Here is an 18,530-nt window from a genome sequence, read left to right as displayed (position 1 = left end):
TGTTGGCTGCAGAAACAGACTGAATCTCTGTGAAAAAGCTGAGCCGTCTTGTTAGTCAGAAACACAAAATACCGTTGCTAACTGCTGAACTAGCAGAAGGAGGCAAATTCCAATCCACCATTAGTGGGAAGAAGAAAGAGAAAAGCCAGGCAAACACAAAAGGTAGGGGTGGGGGGCAGAGCAAATGAATCAGGGATCAGGGAGCGGGTCTAACCTCAGCTCAACCCGCCCCAGAACCAGTCAGCTTGAACACAGACTCAACGTCCAGTTCCTCTGTGCGAGAGACGTGTCTTACAACCAGGGCAAAGGATGGAAACAGATGGCACAGGACACAAAGGAGGTGACACCAAGCCGTGGGAACAAGTAACACTAAGAAAGTAGAACTTAAAGCAAACGACTGCTTGGGGCTGGAGTGATAGCACAGTGGGTAGGGTGTTTGCCTTGCACGCAGCCGACCCGGGTTCGATTCCCAGCATCCCATATGGTCCCCTGAGCACTGCTAGGGGTAATTCCTGAGTGCATGAGCCAGGAGTAACCCCTGTGCATTGACAGGTGTGACTCAAAAAGCAAAAAAAAAAAAGGCAAACAACTGCTTGCGGGCTGCAAGTGCAGAGAAAGGCTTGACTGCAGCTCGGGAGCCGTCCAGGGAGGAAACAGCGGAGGAGGGGACAGACAGGGTCAGGCCACAGACGGCTCCGGCCACCAGTGAGACAGTGGACACAGCCGGAAACCAGAACACCCAGCCACGCACAAGACCCATTTTAGGGAAGTATGATTCTGGACACTCCCTCCAAGCACAAGACCTAGTGGTGTGGGCCCTGAATCGCCAAGGCGAGTGCCACCGAGCTGAACCATAGGCCAGACGCAGAGTGAATGGTGACACGGGAAGGGCCACACTGACCTGAGGCACCCACTGGTGGGCATCGGGTCTGTGGAGACCTCCCACTCCTGGCTAGTTTCCACCCAAAGGCTGGGATGTCCGAGCCCCACAGCTGGGAAGGGACAGGCACGTGTCCGCAGGGATGCTGAGAGCAGGCAGACAGGGCACTGCCCTGAGTGCCATCACATCTGGGCAGGCAGAGGCCGGAGTCCCCCCACAGCAGCTGTCCTGCCTGGGGAAGGACCCGCTGCCAGCCCAGAGGTGAGGGTTCCCCAAGAAATGCGAAGACCAGCAACAGGAGACTCGATGCTCAACGAGCATTTTAAAAACTTTAACAATTTATTACTCTTATTTTCCAGTAAAATATTCACATAATGTCAAAAGAATGGAATGGAAAGAGATGTAGCCAACTACCTTTACCCACATAAATATTCAAAATCTAAAAACCTTGGGTTCATCGGACTGAGTAGAAATTTGATTCTTCAAAGCAACTATTGCTGTACTCTTGTCAAGGCCGCCCACGCGCTCGCCGGGCGGCGCGTGATCAGTCCAGGAAGAAGATGTTATTGAACTGCGTGGCACACAGCTTCTTGACCTCCTCTGCGGAAAGAATAGGGAAGAGTGAGCCAGGCCCTGCACAGCGCCCCACACCAGGCTCCGGGGTCTGTGCTCGGCCCACCTGCGGGAAGCCCGGGGAAGCAACGTTCAAAATGCAGGCACAGGAGAACCAGGCCCAGACGGCTCCATCTGCTGGGCCGTGGGCGCCCCACGGCAAGACCAGCAAGGGTCAGGGGTTCCCAGTGAGTGGGCAGCTGCACCTCGCCAGGAGATGAGGGCAGTGAAGCCTCCCTCTGGCTTTTCTCATTGTTACACCAGCACGTGTTTTACACGTGTGTTCGCAGGGAGTCCGCCAGGCCTCGGACACAGTCAGCAGCAAATTGGCTCTCCCGGGAACCTTCGTGTGTGGACCCGGGAGCCTTCCCTGGCCCTTGCTGCAGTCACACACAGAGCCTGAGGGAGCCGAGGGAGTGGCACCCCCCCCCCTTTTCCTGGGGTGGGGCCCAGCAGGGCACCAGAGCACCTCGATTACTTGTGCCCTGACTGCACTGGGGTGGGCTGCAACAGCCCCTGGAGGCGGGCACCTTGTTTAGTGTTACAGAGACTCACTCCCACTACAGGCGGCCCTGCACGACAAGACACTCACACACTTTCTGGGGGCCACTCCCAGAGGTGCTCAGAATTTACTCCTGGCTCTGCTCAGGGATCACTCCTGGAGGGTTCAGGGGACCATATGGGATGCTGGGGATCGAAAAAGCCCTCCCCATTGTTACTATCACTTTGGCCCCTGTCATATACTTTTTTTAAGGAACCTGAGACTGTTCAAGTTGAGAGAACATAAATCAGATCAACTGAGGCCTCAGCTTAAACTCTCTCCAGCCACGACTGTTCCCACTCAGCCTGTTTTTCGGGACAGAGGGTAGGAAATTCTCAGTGTCAACAGTGGTATTCTGCTCCCAGATCAAACCCCATTTACCATTTACTTCAATCAGGTTTGCATTTTTCTGATTCAAAATAACATAGAGCTCCCGCTGATCGGACTTTTTCCCAACAACCCAATAATCACTCATTGCTTTCACGATGATTTCTTCATCTTCATCCACCCTGTAAGACAAGAGTTGCAAAACGCCATCACTTCTCACTCAGAGTGAGGGGCACACGACATGCAGTCTGCAACGAGGAACCGGACCTGTGCAGAGCGTGGGAGTCAGGGGCTGGGGGGCCAGACATGTGGCTCTGGAGGAGGCAGGCGTAGGCCCCCAGCTTTGAAGGTGAGGGTCTATTAAGAAGGGGTGCCTGATGGGGAGGGGGTGCTACCTCGTGAAGTCGCTGTTGATGTCGCCCAGGATCTTCATGAGGTCGGGGTGAACAGAGGTGAGGCACACGCTGGGCGTCTTCCTCATGTGGATCGTGCTCTTCTCAGCCAGGTTCATGTGGTTGAAGTAGATGAACTTGAACTGTGGCTCCTTCTCAGACCTGCACACAGCGGGCGTCAAGATCGGTGACACGTGGAAAAGGGAAAGCTCCAAACTATCACCCCGACACCCCACGGCTGGTCCTTCCAATCACAGCTCAGCCAGAGGATCTCACTCACCAGCTGCGTGTCTGCTGTGAGATTATCTAAGGCGGTGACGTTTTTCAAAAGGTCAAGTGCACTTTTAAAAATCAAATGGATTTTCACCCTGGTGCTATTTTCTCAGCATAAGGATACCAGGGTTTTTCATCTGTATCTTAACACACACCATGCGTATGTACCAGCAAAGGCAGCTGAGGAACCACGTCTCACCCATATGGCCCTTGGTCCCTGGGCATCTGTGGGACAGGACACCCCCATGTCTGGGGCTGGGAAGTGAGCTGGTGTCTAGCCTGCTGGACTGAAGCTCTCTTCACAGAGCCTGCATCATCCTGCATGGGAATCCCTGAAACGCATCCAATGCTCAGCGCACTCACTGGCTGCTTATGGTCAGACAGGGCAGCAAGTGGTGGGCAGGCACCAGTGCTGGGCCGGCTCTGGCTCTTCCCAAGGTGCCACCTATCCTGCTCATGCAGGCGGCCCAGTCCCCTCTGGAGCACGCAGGGAGCCACCCGGGGATGCACTGTAGTAGAGCGGCCCTGTGGCTTTTCAGCGTTGGGAGTGCCGTGAGGACTAGGCACGACACCGTCCACCCGGTGACACGGGACACAGCCCAGATGCTCCCCGTGCCAGTGGGAACTCAGGACCAAGGCAGGGATTGGCTGTCCCATGCATACGCAAGGCACTGCTGCTGCCACACCCGGCACAGAGACAGTGTGGAGACCAGCCCGGCGCTGTCAGCACCAGAACACACCACCTGGTGCGTCCACACAGCATCAGTTCCCAGAAAACATGTCCATAGGAACCCAGCCAGGTGAGGTGGAAACCCCCTCAATCCTTCTCCACGAAGGGAAGTACGAACCCCGATATTCTTTTGTTGATGTTGAACTGCTCACAGATGTCTGATGCCAACACGGTCAGCTGTGGTCCCACAATGCTGTCCAATCTCCGGCAGAAATCCAGTGTGGGCTGGACAGAGGCTGCGGCAGGGAGAGAGGTCACTCAGGGCAGAGGCTGCTGAGCTGGGGGCTGTTCCAGGCTCAGTGCTCAGGGGCCGTGCGGGGCCAGGGATGGGATGCAGTCCAGGAACCCTGGGCTCCACCCGACCGTCTGAACAACAGTGGACAGGTTGAACCCTGACTGGCCAATGGCGGAGGCCTTCTTCCCGCCCAGATGAAAGGGAAAGGGATGCGGCAGGGTCAGATCCGACTCAGGGGAGAGAGTAACAGGCCAGTCCAGATGATACAACAAGGACGGTCTTGAGTGTGTGGGTGCAGGTTCCTGAGCACTGCACCAGGTGTGAGGCGTTACTAATTCCCCAATTCCCCAAACCCTCGTGACTGGGGGAGGAGGCAACAAATGAGGCATGGGGGCCGGGAATGGGGGCCGGGAGTGGGGTGCCTACCGTCGATCATGAAGCACACGGCTGCACTCATGGCCTGCATGGGCAAAGAAAGTCAAGATTACAGAGTGGCACGAGGAAGTCAGTCACGCTCACCACACGTAGTGATGGCAGCTGCAGCCAGATGGGAGCACCGTAATTGGAGTGCAGCGGGCTGCCCGGAGGAAGTGGGGCCTGAGTGAGAGTCGCCACTTGACGTGCAGAGTCATAGGGTTTAAAAGGAGCTGAAAGCAAACCCGTATTGGGACCAGCACACTGGGGGCCTGCTCGCAATCCCCGCCTCCACTCCAACAGGTCAGGGCCACGCAACGAGAACAGACTCGAGGGCTACGGGCTAGAAACCAGTTACCTTGTAAACGATTAAATGCAGCGCTTCATAAGTGTCGTCTGTATTTACAAAAATTTTAGGGAATCTGCATTTTGCTTCTGCATCATTCAGGTTCAAGGGTCCAGTAAGGAATCTTAAATGCAAGCAGAGATGACTCATTCAGTTAGGGACAGAGCACAGACGACGAGACGACATTTCCGAGCTCGATATTGCTTAGAAACAAGGAATAGCTTCACTGAGACGACGGAACTTCCTTGGCTGAGTACCGTCGGCCAAAGAGCAGCGCGCTGGCGAACAGGGAAGAGACATCCTACCTCCCGTAGTGCTGGAGGTTCCCGGGCATCTCTGCCCTGATGGGAGAGTCGCGGCCCGCCAACTGCAAACAGAACCGGAGTGGAGAGATGGCTTGTGAGCGTTGGTGTCTCCGCCAGGGCACTCCACCGGTCGCCCTCACACCAGCAGCGGGGAAGCCCAGCAGAGCGCCTACAGCCAGTCCCGCCGCCAGCTCGGCCCTTTTAGGACAGACTCGTCCATGCTGCCCCATGAGAGGGGAATCATGTCCTCTCCCCTCCTGGTTTCTCGACACAGAAGCTGATGCTCTTAAAAGTTCGCAGGCACCCAGGCCTGGGGGATGCCCAGTTCTTGGCTGTGACCCCGGGCTGCCTCGCAGATCTGAATTTGAGGTACGGCCCCCGTTTCTTTCCCTAAAGGTGCTTCCTTGCAACATCCAAAGGAAATGGAGGGGGGAAATTCAGGCAGTCAGCTCGAACCTGCTGAGTGAGTGGTTTCCCAGTCCCCATCAAACTGGAGAACGGAGGGCTGGAGCCATAGCACAGCAGGGAGGGCGCCTGCTGTGCACATGGCTGACCAGGTTCATCCCCAACATCCCATATGGTTCCCTGAGCCTAGCAGGAGTTATGCCTGAGCACAGAGCGAGGAGTAAGCCCTGAGCATTGATAGGTGTGGCTCAGAAATGGAGCGGACACAGCAGCTGTGGGCCTGGAAACAGAGGCGCCCCGACTGCCACTGTGGAGACAGGATGTCCCGGTCACTAAGGCCCACCTTAGAGTTTCTGCTGTGGCCACACAGGAAACGCCTTCCTCAGGGGCTGCCCAGTGGCGGTAGGTGGGTCCCACCCACCCACGCATCAGAAAGACCCCAAGAAATCAGTCCTGACCCCAACCAGTCCCCTCAGTGGGTTCCAGCAGCCATCAGCCCCCCGAACAGAACTTAGCACAGAGCCACGCCTCTCCAGAGTGTACTTCCTGCTCATCTGAGCATCAGAACACAGGGAAGGACGGGGGGAGAGCAGGAGGGCGGCCAGGCCCAGGAGGGCCTCTACGGACATGGCCGCTTCCACCTCCCACCATCCAAGTCTACAGAAGCATCTGGGGGTGATTTCCAGGAACCAGCTGCGGCCAACCTGGCCGGTGAGCCACACAGGCCCCGTCTCCCCAGAACGAGGTCTCCGACGGTCACAGAGATGCCGTCAAAGATCCCGTAACCTACCCCAGGCCCAGCTTTCCTCTGACTCAGGAATTCCTCCTTCAGAAGTGTGCCTCATGACCGCACTTTACTGTAACCAAGTGAAGACTGGGGGACATAAGTCTCCCTGTGTTAAGGGAAACGCAACCGATAAAGGAAGGACACAGCGTCCTCTTCACTCCAGATCAGAGCCGCACAGGTGCATATGGTTGGTGTCCGTCCCCCGCCCGCACGGTGCACCCCCGCAGCCCCTCATACCTCAGGCTCCATATGCCGCGGAAACAGGGAGGTGGTGAGGTATTTGTACAAAATTCTCATGTCGTCTTGCTCTAGGCCGCTCCTGGAACAGCAGAGAAGCATTCTTTACCGGGCCAAAGCGTTCTGTCTCGATACTCTGATGAGACTGGCCCGTCCCCCAGCAAAAGAGCTGGAGGGGGCGGGAGCTCCCGACCCATGGCGGCACACACTTCAGATGCCACTGTCCACAGAAGTCACAACAGGAAGGATGCAATCCTTCATTGGCAGCCCGAGCTGTGTTAGTTTGGCGGCACTGGGTCCCAACTTCACTACTGCCACCAGCACTGTCCTCAAACTCCCCAACAGAGTTTCTCCTGCACACTGAGTGTCTCGGGCACTTACCAGATGAGCTGATCGTTGTAGAGAAAGGCAGTGTATTTGACTATGCGCAGGCTTTCCTCCGCCCTATTCACAAACGACTGGACTTTCAGGTAAGTCATTTTATCCAGTGGGAAGAAGCTGATTCCACCAAAAATGTCAAGCAGGTCGCACGACTGCAGATGCAGAGTCTGCAGGTACTGCAGGAAAGGCGCCACAATTACATGGGCATTAACATGTAACGACACGTCACAGGTACATTAACAGCCCATGGGTGGGGGGATCTGACCACAGCAAATAGCACCTCAGGTGCCCCGACATGCAGACGAGCACTGCTTCTGGCGTGAAATCATACTCCATGCTCTGCAGCACAGCAGAGACCCGAACCCCTCGTGGTAAGTTAAATGCTGCTCAGGCTAGAGGCTGAGAGGACAGGGCTGGGGTAGGAGCAGAGTGATATTCGTGGCCATCCAAGTGAAGAAACAAAAATGGAAACGGAAGTAATGAAAAAAAAAAAGGAATTCTAAAAGCGGCTGCAGTTTGGGGCAAAAAGAAGTGGAAAATCATTCTTAAGAGAAACAAAACGTGGATAGTCACGACTTGGAGATGCTAATCACTGGGGGAAACCACAGACTAGTCGGTTCTGAGCCACAGACTCTGCCCGGGACCCCATACGATCCGGCCCGCTCTGCCAGCAGAGTCTCTCCAGAAGTTGAAATTTGCCGAATGAACCAACCCACGGAGTGGTAAGATGGCCACGAGACTCATGGGATGGGAAGAAGCTGGTTCCGGAGGCTGCCCAGAGTCACTGTCCTCGGCAAGCAACCCAACCACAGCGCAGGCCCCTCCGGCCCCAGATGGGAAGGGGCAGATGGGGGCTCGGGGGCCAGAATTCGGACATTCCCTCAAGGGCCGTGTCAGCTACAGTATAACTTAAGACTCTGCCACTCTCGAATTCTGGAATTTTGGGATATGTGAAACAACTAGTCTGCCTAGTTCCCAAAAGCTGTTAGAACTCTGCTAACGATCGGTAAAATTCAAGCCACTCACCCGATGGAAGAATTTCTCTAATCTTTCTTTCAGGAGCTTGACGCCGCCATCTTCCATAGCTTTCAGAAACGTACCATTAAAAAGCTGTGAGTGTGAAGGACCATTGGACAGTCAGTTTCCATGCTGGAAGACAGTATAACAAGCTCTTTTCCTTTTAAGGCTTCGAAGTCAGACAAACATCAGGCGGGTGTGCGCCTGTCGGCACGTGGGCTCTGGTTCAGAGTCTCAGACACATTCTTTTTTTTTTTTTTTTTAGCTTTTGGGGTCATATCCAGTGGTGTTCAGGGGGTTACTCCTGGCTGTGCACTCAGAAATAACCCCTGGCAGTGCTCGGAAGACCATATGGGATGCTGGGGATTGAACCTGGGTCAGCTGCATGCAAGGCAAACGCCCTACCCACTGTACTATTGCTCCAGCCCCTCAGACACACTCTTAATCCAAGGCTGGGAACCGAACAGGCTCCGGACTCAGCAAGCGAGTAATACAGCAGGAATCTTAACATGCCTTCAAAGGTTCAAAAGCTTCCTCCTCTAAAACTAAAGAACCAGGGGAGGGATCGTACCTCTAAATATCCCAGTGGAAGCCCGCACGCTGCTTACCTTGTACATGCTGTAGCACTGCTGCAGCACCGAGCTGTAAACCTTGTCCTACAAACAACACACAGAACAGGCATCTCAGCGAGGGAAGAAAAGCCTCCGCCGAGCAAGGCGCCACAACGCAAAAGGTCACAAACACTGTGCTTGTACGTGAGTCCCATCAGGAACCCCAGTAAGGTCTGTTCATTTTATGGCTTTACACCTGGAGGGCTGGAGCGATAGCACAGCGGGTAGGGAGTTTGCCTTGCATGCGGCCGACCGGACGGACCCGGGTTTAATTCCTCTGCCCCTCTCAGAGAGCCCGGCAAGCTACCGAGAATATCTCGCCCGCACGGCAAAGCCTGGCAAGCTCCCCGTGACGTATTCGATATGCCAAAAACAGTAACAAGTCTCACAAAGGAGATGTTACTGGGCCCGCTCGAGCAAATCGATGAACAACAGGAGGACAGTGAGACCTGGAGGAGACGGCAGAGGGGCAGTACATACACTTTGTAAGATTTTGCCAATGTAAACGAAAGACAGAAACTCTACTGCAGTTTCTGCAAAGGTGACCTACTTTAAATCTCAGCAAGTACTCTGCTCAACACAATAATTTTTCCCCCAGAGGTATGAAGAAAATGATACATTACCAATAATTCCTCCTCTTGGTATTCAACAATCGGTTTCCCATCTTTGCTTTGTTTTTCAATTATAGGATTCCGAACAACCTGCGAAGTTTAGAAAACTAAAATTATACAATGAATTATGATTTTTAAATGTCAAAAGGTTTGAGCAGACCCACAACTTAAAAAAATAATCCCAATGGGCCAGAAAGATAGCATAGCTAGGGCACTTGCCCTGCATGTGACCAACCTGGGTTAGATCCCCAGTGCCTTTTATGGTTCCCCGAGTACCTTCAGGAGTAATTCCCGACTGCAGAGTTAGGAGTAATCCCTGAGCACTGCTGGGTGTGGCCCCCAAACTAAAGCAAACGGTCCCAAGAACAAATTTACTGAACAGGAGTTCGATTCTACAGTCGCAACCAATTTCATTGTGATTTTACTTTGCTGCCATTGCCTGGACATCCCTAAATCCCCAACAGTAAAGATCACGCAAAGCTACAAAGTCCAAGAGCTGCACCAGGGAACAAGTACCATGACCATCCAGAAGTTTTCCTCCGGCTCGTTGAAGAACTGTCTATTCTTCTGTGTGTGTAGAGACTTTGCAGGCTTCGACGGACTGAAAGTTCTGGAAAGGTTGGGAGGACACGTTTGTGGTGATCGATTCTCCGGCACAGAGAGGCCAAATTCTCTGAGCTCATTTAACAAACGGGCTTTACCTGGTGAACTGCACAATTGCCTCGCACAATCCAACGTTCCTAATCTTTTCGTTCTTTTCGACTTCATTTGGATGATAAAACAGAATCTTATTTTCCTCCTAAAGCAGGGGAGGAACGGAGGGAGGGAGAGAAAGAGGGAGGGAAAGGGAGAGGGAGAGAGAGAGAGAGAGAGAAGACAGAGACACAGAGACAGAGAGAGACAGGAGGGAGAAGGGGGGAGGGGAGACGAGCATAGCGGGTTAGGAGTTTTTCTCCCTTAGCACCGCTGCAATGGGCACGCTTGACCCTGACCTCTCACCACCAGGCAAGTGGGGAAAAAAACGAGAACCGTTTCCTCTGCTGCTGAGAATGTGCCCGGCCTCGTGACAGCCACCAAAAGTGTCACCAGTCCCCGGCTCTCCAGGGGCGCTGCCAGCGTCGGGAACCCAATGAGGCCCCGCTGCGGAGCGACCCGCCTCCCGCGGTGGGCGCGCCCGGGCCGGGTCACCCCCGGCTCCCTCCCGGGGCCGCGCGCCCCCTCGGCCGACACCGGGCGCCAGGGCTTGACGGAGCTTTTCCGGGGCAAGCCCCTTTCCGGGTCGCCTCCGGAGGTCCCTTCCCGGGTCCAGTCCCGGGTCTCCCCCGCCCCCCCCGCCCCGCGCCCGCGTTCCCGGCCGAGCAGCAGGAGGCCCCGCAGGTGCGTCCCGCCGCTCACCTCCCCCTCGCGCGGCCCGAAGCGCGGGTTGTAGATGAAGAAGCTCAGCAGCGCCGGCGGGAACTGCTTCTCCTGGGCCGCCCAGCCCGCGGCTCCGGGCCCCGCCGCCGCCATCCCAGTCCGGCCCCGGCCCCCGCCCCCGGAGCCTCCCTCCGCCCGCCCCGAGCAGTCGCGCGCCGCTCCGCGCCGCACTTCCGCCTCGCTCGCCCGCGCCCCGGAAGTGCTCGCCGGGCCCCGGAAGGAAAACCCGCGACCGCGCCGATCTTCCCGAGGGCTCGCGTTGCGGGGTGTTGGTCGGTCCCGGGAATCTTCCAGGCGCGTCCGTCTTTCCGGGGTGGGGGGTCCGTCCGCACCCGGATTCCTGCCCGCCCGCTCGCCCAGTCCCGCCCAGCCTTTGCCGGCTGTTCTGGACCCCCGTTAGAGGGGCCTCGGGGCCCGCAGCAGCACAGTGACCGCAGGTGGCACCTTCCTCCTTGGCGCCGGCAGGACAGAACAAACCGCCCTGCCCGCTGGCTGCTCCATGACCAGTCACGACGAAACTGGGACATGGTTTGGGGAAGGGGAGCAAGAGTTTGAGGAGTCTGCAAAGTTTTGTTTTTTTGTGTTTTTTTTTTTTTTTTTTTTTGCTTTTGAGGTCACACCCAGCGATGCTCAGGAATTACTCCTGGCGGTGCTCGGGGACCCTATAGGACGCCGGGGATCATACCCCGGTCGGCCTCGTGCAAGGCAAACGCCGTCCCCGCTGTGCTATGGCTCCAGCCCCGGAGTCTGCAGAGTTCTGTCCAGGAATGGCCCCGGCGCGACATCAGAGGGAAGAACCTCCTGGTGCGGGCTGGGGTACCCCACTGCTGCAGTGCCCCCCCCCCCCCAACAGTGCCTTAGGCCTCTGAACCCGCAGGCATGCCCGGAAGGACAGTGTTGCAGGCCGGGAAACAAATCAGAAGCACGGGGTGGAAGGTTGTAAGGATAATGTCCCTGGAGGAACCGGGACAAGTGCCCTCTGCTTGGCTGCCGCCCACCGGGAGACTCGTCGTAGGAGGGACAGCGCTGGCCCCTGAGACTCTGCAGCACCACAGCTGCTGTTGCCCGCCCCCCACCCCAGTCCCTGGTCGTGGCCTTCCAGCTCTGGGTCTCCACCTGCTCTTGAACTCTATGGCCCGTGACCCAGCTGGAATGACTCACTCCTGCTGTTTGCAGATCCCAGCAGACCTCTTGGCCAAACTCAAGAGAGTGTTGCTTTGGGTCTCTTTGATTATGGGTTTCAGTTTTAAAAACACGCCCCCTTCACTGGTGGAGGGATGGGTATTTGATCATTGTATAATTGAAATCCAAGCACAAAAATTTGTAAATCTACAACTGTACTTCATGGTGTTTCACTAATAAAAATTTTTAAAAAAATAAAATAATGGATTAAAAAAAACACGCCTCCTTGGGGCCAGAGCGATAGCACAGCGGGTAGGGCATTTGCCTTGCACTTAGCCAACCTGGGTTTGATCCCTGGCATCCCATATGGTCCCCTGAGCACTGCCAGGAGTAATTCCTAAATGCAAAGCCAGGAGTAACCCCTGAGCATTGCTGGGTGTGACCCAAAAAGGAATAATAATAATAAAAAAAAATTTAAAAACACGCCCCTGGTCTAACCTGCTTGAGGAGGGAGGAGTTGGCATCTGGACACCAAATGGATCAGTGTCCTCAGCTCTGCTGGATCGCTTCAGACTTCGAACCAGTCATTTCTTCATGTGGTCGAAGCGAGGCCTCACACTTTACTCATGTCACTGTTCTGTGATCACAGTGTGGAGACTCCAGTCCTTCCACCAGTGTGTCAAGGTCCCTCCCCCATGCCACCTCCTCTTGTCCATTTCTGGGGATTTACCTCCCTCAGGGCCTCTCTCACCCCTGACTCTGCCTCTCTCTACGCCACAGCTGAGCAAGCACCTCTGGTATTTGTCTTCTCTTTGACTCACTCCATTAGTGTGAAACTCATAATTCCATCCAAGTCGCAGCTAGCTGCAAGATTTAAAAAACTGCAAGGTGGAGTTGGAGAGTGGGTCAGGCGCTTACCTGGTGTCCAGCTGACCTGGGTTCAATCCCTGACATCCCAGATGATCCTCTGAGCCCTGCCAGGCAGGGAGCCAGGAAAAAATCCTGAGCACTGCCAGTGGTGGTTACAAGACAAAACAAAAAATGAGGCATTTCTAAAGCAAATTCTGGGACAGATTTCTAGCAGAAAACCAGAATTTCTAGAAAAGGAATAGATATTTGGCAGTTATAATGACCTTTTGTTTTGTTTTGTTTTGGGGCCACTCCTGTCAGTGCTCAGGGCTTACACCTGGTTCTGTTCAGGGATCCGTCATTTCTGGTGACTTAGGGAACCATATAGGGTGCCTGAGATCAAACCCAGCTTAGCTGCATGCAAGGCAAGCACCTTGTCTGAGGTCTCGGGTCCCTAGGTCATGCACTTTTTTAAACTATCTTGTACACACATTATACCGTAAAAACTGGTAATAGCACTTCTATAACAGACGCCCGCCTGTGTATCTACTGTGGGAGCTTTGCACTTTAGTCAACTGGTCTGCCTGTGTTTGCAGCTGGAGCCTGGAATCAGCCAAGCAGACGGTGAGGATAAGGGGGTACGGGGGGTGTCTAAGGATGAGCTGAGGCCCACGAGAACAGATCGGTACTTTCTCCCTGTCCCAGCTGGAGTGCTTTGTCACGGGTGCAGCCTGCACTTGTAATTGGGGTCCCCAGGATGCTGGCAGCGTCACTCCTGAGCATAAACCAGACAGCTGAGCCTGGGGTCAGCCTGCGAGAACAGTCTGAGTTTGGAGGTCTGCCCGATGTGAGTTTCCTGGCTTCTGGTTTCCCCACCTCACAAAAACCCAGTAACAGGATCCCCAGGTGAACCTCAAATGTTGAGGCAATTCTCGGGGTAACTGACTCAGGCGGAATCAAGTAAGAGCCAGGAAAACAGAAGCAGCTGAGTGGGCGTGGGGCCAGCTTGGTTTTCTAAGACAGCAGGTTCGGAATGGGGCCGTTTGAGGGGAAACAGAGGAGCTGACAGAGCCCGGGGGCTCTCGCCTTCCTGCCTGGGCCCCTGGCTGCTCTGGTGCTATTCGCTTTTCCCTGGAGTGGCAGAATCCAAAGCTTCTGTCCCCCAGGGTCCACCTGTCTGTTTCAGACTCAGACACTTGGTGGAGAAGTTCCCAGCGTGACAGAGCCACTAACATGTTGCTGTTCTTGGTTCCGGATCCTGCTGGTACCGTTTATTCATGCACAGCCTGAGCGCTGCCACTTCCTAGCATTAGACAACTTCCCAGAAGGCCCATTCTTGTACTGGGGAGACAGCCCGAGGGGCTCTTGCACACTTTGCATGCCGGAGGCCTGGGTCTGATTCCCAGCACTGCCAGGCGTGGCCCCCCCCCAAACAGAAGCACAAACCACAACAACAAAAGCTCCGCCCCTGATTTGCTTTCCTAGCTCTAACTGCACTGGAAGCAAACCCAGACCACACCCACGCTCGGCGCAAGATGAGAAACATCTTTATTGGATGCTTTCTTCAGGGGGTATGAGCCGCGGAGGGCCTCAGAGAGTCTTCAGGACATGCACCTCCCAAAGTCAGGGCCCACTACCACACAAAAACAGGGAGCAGATTGCAGAAGCATTTCAGGGGGAACGGATAAACAAATTAGGGGGACGAGGTGAAATTTCCCTTCCTGGCTGGTTTCTCTTGCTCCAGAGCGGAGTCCTTCAAGCATGCACCATTTCCTGGAATTCTAGAATGGAAGAGGGGAGACTGAGTCTGTGAGCTGAGTCAGTCCCTGGCGTCTTACGCCCACTGGCAGGTCCCAAGAGGAAGGGGAAGGAAGGCATAGGTCAAGATGGGGCCCGAGGTACAAGAGGCAGAGGCCCGTCAGGACGGCCAACCCTGGTGCCCGCGATATCCTGCGAGTAGACTGGCACCAGCCTGGACCTCTCTCTGCCAACCAATGGGCTCAGTGACAGTGCTTTATGGTCCGTTGGCACCTTTGTGTCTCATCTTAGGACGGATGGAAGTGGCAGGTATTTTTCTGAGAACTGCATGGGCTGGAGAGATTCCTGGGACATGTGTAACTTTTTTTCTGTGAAATTATAGCCCGACCCCCAACGGTACTAGAAGGGAAAGAATGATGATGTGGAGGATGCTACAGACTCACATGGAAAGCAGGGCACTGGATTTGTTGATTGGGCAGTTCCTCTTCTTTAATTCTGGACCACACCCAGTGGTGCTCAGGGCTTATCTTGGGCCTGTGCTCAGGGATCACGCCTGGTGGCAGATGCCTTACTTGCTGTCCTATCGCTCCAGCACCAATGTTTTGTTTTATTGTTGTGCTACTCCCCATAATACTTAAGGGCTACTCCCAGCTCAGTGCTCACTTACTCCTGTCAGTGCTCAAGGGACCATGTGGTGCCCAGGACTGGACCCAGGTCCCCTGCTTGTGAAGCCCGTCGAGCTGTTTTCCTGGCCTTGGGGTTGTTTTCCGTCTATTGATAAGCTGTACCTGCTTGGAAGGTTTTTTAGGCTTATGTTGTTGAAGTAATCCTGCCTGAGCTCAATATTGTTCTGAGCTGTCTGCAAGAACTGCACAGACAGGGCTAGTAGGATGGAGAAATGAAGACGTGAAATAGCAGGTTTCAATTTGGGGACCTGCACAGTTTCTGCGGAGTCAGCAAGTAAGCCACCTGCTGCACACAGGTAACCGGGCCTGGGGAGCCCTGCCATGCACGTCACTGACCCAGGTTTGATCCCGGGCACCCCGTGCTCCCTGAGCACTGAATCTAGTGCTACGCTGGCGGCCCCAGCCCCACTGTCCTTGGTCCCTCGCACTGATTCGCAGATGTGATTGGCTGAGACGCATCAGAGGACCCCCCCCACGCCTCGTGAGCACAACCTGGGGACACCACCCCCCCAAGGAAAAAATTTCAGATGACAGGTGACTCCCACAGTCAGGTGAGAATGTGATTCCAGTGCCTTGGGCTCGGCTGATGCCACAGGCGGGCAACTCTCCCACTGGCTGTCACATACGGACCTTGGAGGGCTACATCCAGGACAGGGGCTTGTTGGAAGCTGTGGGAGTTCAGGGTCCAAGCCGCACGGTCCTTCCCGAAGTAAAGGGACCACATGCCTGCACGGACTGAGGCCAAGCTCTGCAACCCAGACCTGATCTCTGATCTCTGCGGGGGCTCCAAGGGTCTTGCAAACAATCCAGAGATAAGTGGCTGGTGCCTGAGGGGCCTCTTCAGCTCAAATGAGTTTACATGCCCTCATTTGCATACACTTACATACGCACACTCATTTGCATGTTGAGGCTGGGGGCTGGGGGAGGGGGTTTAAGCCTGGCTCCCAGGGCCTGAGCCTCCATGCCCCTCTTTCCTTTGAGGGCCAAGTGGATGTACCTTCAGCCCCGATTTTGCCATCTCCGTCACTGTCTGCAGCTGCCAGCAGGGACTTGGTCTCCGTCTCAGTCAGTTCCCTCGCGCTGCTCTCAAACTTCTGGAGGAAAAACCTGCCGGAAAACCAAGGGGCGTGTGGTTCCTGGAGGCTCAGGGGTCACCGCTGCTTTCTTTTTCCATAAAATAAACCATCTGGAGTGAGAGCACAGCGGGTAGGACGTTTGCCTTGCTCGAGGCTGACTTGGGTTCGATTCCCAGCATCCCATATGGTCCCCTGAGCACCACCAGGAATAATTCCTGAGTGCAGAGCCAGGAGTAACCCCTGTGCATCGCCAGGTGTGACCCGAAAAGAAAAAAAAAATCTGTGCCCCACAATCAAGGTCCTCCTAGCAAGCAGGGTGCCCCCATTGTGGAAGCTACCTCAGGCTGTTTTGCCAAGGGACGCCCTAAAATGCTTGGACCTGCTGCCTTCTTTGAGCTTCCCTTGGTGCACCTGTGGCCGACTGATCGCCTGTCCCCTCTGGGAGGCGCTGGATGCCCAGTGTCCAGGCAGGCCCCTGCCGTCCCCCCAACCCGGCAGTGTCGGGGCTCAGACCAGCTCAGGACACATCTTACTTCAGCTCCTCCTCATCCAGGTACCCGCTCTGGTCGTTGTCTATGAACCGGAAGACGTCCTTCACCTCGCTGGCGGACATCTTGGAGAGACCTGAGGTCTGGAAGAATTTCTGGGGTTCAAAAGTATCGGGGTCTAAAGAAGAGGAAAGGGATTATTTGGATGCTGTCAGACAGCACCCTGCAGGCGGGCTGTGTGAACCCACATCCACCACACTCTGTGGCTACAAAGTCAGCACAGTTTTTGTTGTTTGGTTGATTGTTTGTTGATTGTTTTTTAAGAGGGCTGGAGTGATAGCACAGCGGTAGGGCATTTGCCTTGCATGCAGTCAATATAGCCGACCTGAGTTCGATTCCTCCGCCCCTCTCAGAGAGCCTGGCAAGCTACCTGTGATGTATTCAATATGCTAAACACAGTAACAAGTCTCACAATGGAGATGTTACTGGGCCCGCTCGAGCAAATCGATGAACAACGGGAGGACCGTGACCGTGACCGTGACTTGGCAGTGTTCGTGTTGCCTTAACACCGCCATACTGTACCTCTAGCCCTGGGAAATTGTTTCTGTCCTTCCTATCATCCTACCTCTCTTCTTTTCTTCTTTTCTTCCTTCCTTCCTTGCTTGCTTCCTTCCTTCCTGCTTTTCTTTCTCATACCTGACAGTGCTCAGGGCTTACTCCTGGTTTGGTGCTCAGGGATTACTCCTGCCAGACGCCAGGAAACCCTTTGCAGGTACCTAAGATCAGACCTCAGTCATCTGTCCTCTACAGGCAAGGAAAATGCATTCCCTCCTGGCTCCATTTTTTTTTTCTTTTCGGGCCACACCTGGCGATGCTCAGGTGTTATTCCTGGCTCTGTACTCAGGAATCACTCCTGGTCGTGCTCAGGGGACCATATGGGATGCTGAGGATGGAACCCAGGTTGGCTGCATGCGAGGCAAAGACCTTCCCTGCTGTGCTGTCGACCTAGCCTGGCTCCACTTTTTTGTTTGTCTGTTGAGCCTCCTCCAGAGGTTTCCCAGTCGCTCCCAGCACTTCTGGGCGACCTTGTGGTGCTAGACTGAGATCTAGCTGGAGCTCCTCTCTCTGCCCCAGCTCTGACCAGCTCCCTGGCCTCAAAACATTTCCTTTCAAACACAAACAGGGCCACAGTTTGGAGGTGGCCATAACTAGACCTCCCGAATTTTGCTGGGTGCCCCTCTCCTGCCCAGCACCCCGCACCCTTCGTTTGGCCCCTGACATGTGCTCTCCCCAGGCTCGACCCGCGCGACCCGGGGGCCCCTCGGCCCTCACCTTGGCACTCCTGCAGGGCCGCAGCGATGTCATCAGCGCTCAGGAGGTCCGTGATGCTCATCTCTGCCTACCCGCACAGGGCAGATGGTGAACGGTGAGCCGCACATGCCCGTGGTGGGGTTACGGGTACCCTCCCTGGCCCCTTGAAACTGTCTTTTGCCCCCAAGAGCTTTTTAGTGTGACACCCAGGGCCATGCGTTCTTGTGAGGGGGACAGAGTGTCCCACAGAAACCACAGCCCGAGAGGTCCCAGCCTGCCATGTCCCCGAAATACTCTCCACAGAAGAAGAGAACTGTCCCTGGGTCTCCCTCCTGCTTTTGAAGCATGTTGATGCTATCAGATGCTTGGAGGGGCCTCTGCAGAGCAGCTACTGATGCGGCAACAGGCATTGCCCCCCAAATGTGGTGTGTGGGGGGAGAGGAGGGGAACGAGTGGGTGTCTGTGGCCATTGTGTGGGGGAGAGTCTGTGTGGCCCACAGGTTGGGATCAGAGACAAGAGGGACCCGCAGGGGGGCCCAGGTACCTGTCGCGCCAAGAGAGGGTGCCCCCGCTTACTCACCACTGTCTCCCCCCCAGCAGTCAGGAGCAGAACACAGGTGCCCCCGCGACTTTCTGGGGCTCTTTTATAGCACCCAGGAGGCGATAGGGAGCGCCTCTTAGATTTCCTCGCTGGGGATCAGGTAGAAATAGCTCGGATGT

The 18,530-nt window shown here is 55.2% G+C and overlaps 2 protein-coding genes across 2 annotated transcripts; both read right to left on the bottom strand.

Moving 5' to 3' along the window:
* Nucleotides 1-1,198: 1,198 nt before the first annotated feature.
* On the bottom strand, nt 1,199-10,692 carry CCZ1 (CCZ1 homolog, vacuolar protein trafficking and biogenesis associated). Its single transcript, XM_056128513.1, has 15 exons — nt 10,500-10,692; nt 9,806-9,903; nt 9,621-9,714; nt 9,117-9,194; nt 8,491-8,538; nt 7,892-7,975; nt 6,866-7,041; nt 6,485-6,566; nt 5,056-5,117; nt 4,763-4,874; nt 4,417-4,450; nt 3,874-3,991; nt 2,756-2,914; nt 2,415-2,542; nt 1,199-1,480 (listed from the first exon to the last, which is right to left on the bottom strand). The coding sequence occupies exons 1-15, from the start codon at nt 10,611-10,613 to the stop codon at nt 1,425-1,427; spliced, it is 1,443 nt and encodes a 480-aa protein (XP_055984488.1). The 5' UTR covers nt 10,614-10,692; the 3' UTR covers nt 1,199-1,424.
* A 3,448-nt stretch (nt 10,693-14,140) lies between these two features.
* OCM2 (oncomodulin 2) lies at nt 14,141-17,892 on the bottom strand. The gene is made up of 4 exons (XM_056128552.1): nt 17,832-17,892; nt 16,545-16,677; nt 15,933-16,042; nt 14,141-14,272 (listed from the first exon to the last, which is right to left on the bottom strand). The coding sequence occupies exons 1-4, from the start codon at nt 17,890-17,892 to the stop codon at nt 14,247-14,249; spliced, it is 330 nt and encodes a 109-aa protein (XP_055984527.1). The 3' UTR covers nt 14,141-14,246.
* Between the last annotated feature and the right edge of the window lie 638 nt (nt 17,893-18,530).

This window comes from Sorex fumeus, unplaced genomic scaffold (assembly GCF_029834395.1).
Source record: "Sorex fumeus unplaced genomic scaffold, SorFum_2.1 ptg000064l, whole genome shotgun sequence".
NCBI lineage: Eukaryota > Metazoa > Chordata > Mammalia > Eulipotyphla > Soricidae > Sorex > Sorex fumeus.
The sequence above is the reverse complement of the archived record's forward strand: the minus strand, read 5'-3'. Positions and strand labels throughout refer to the sequence as shown.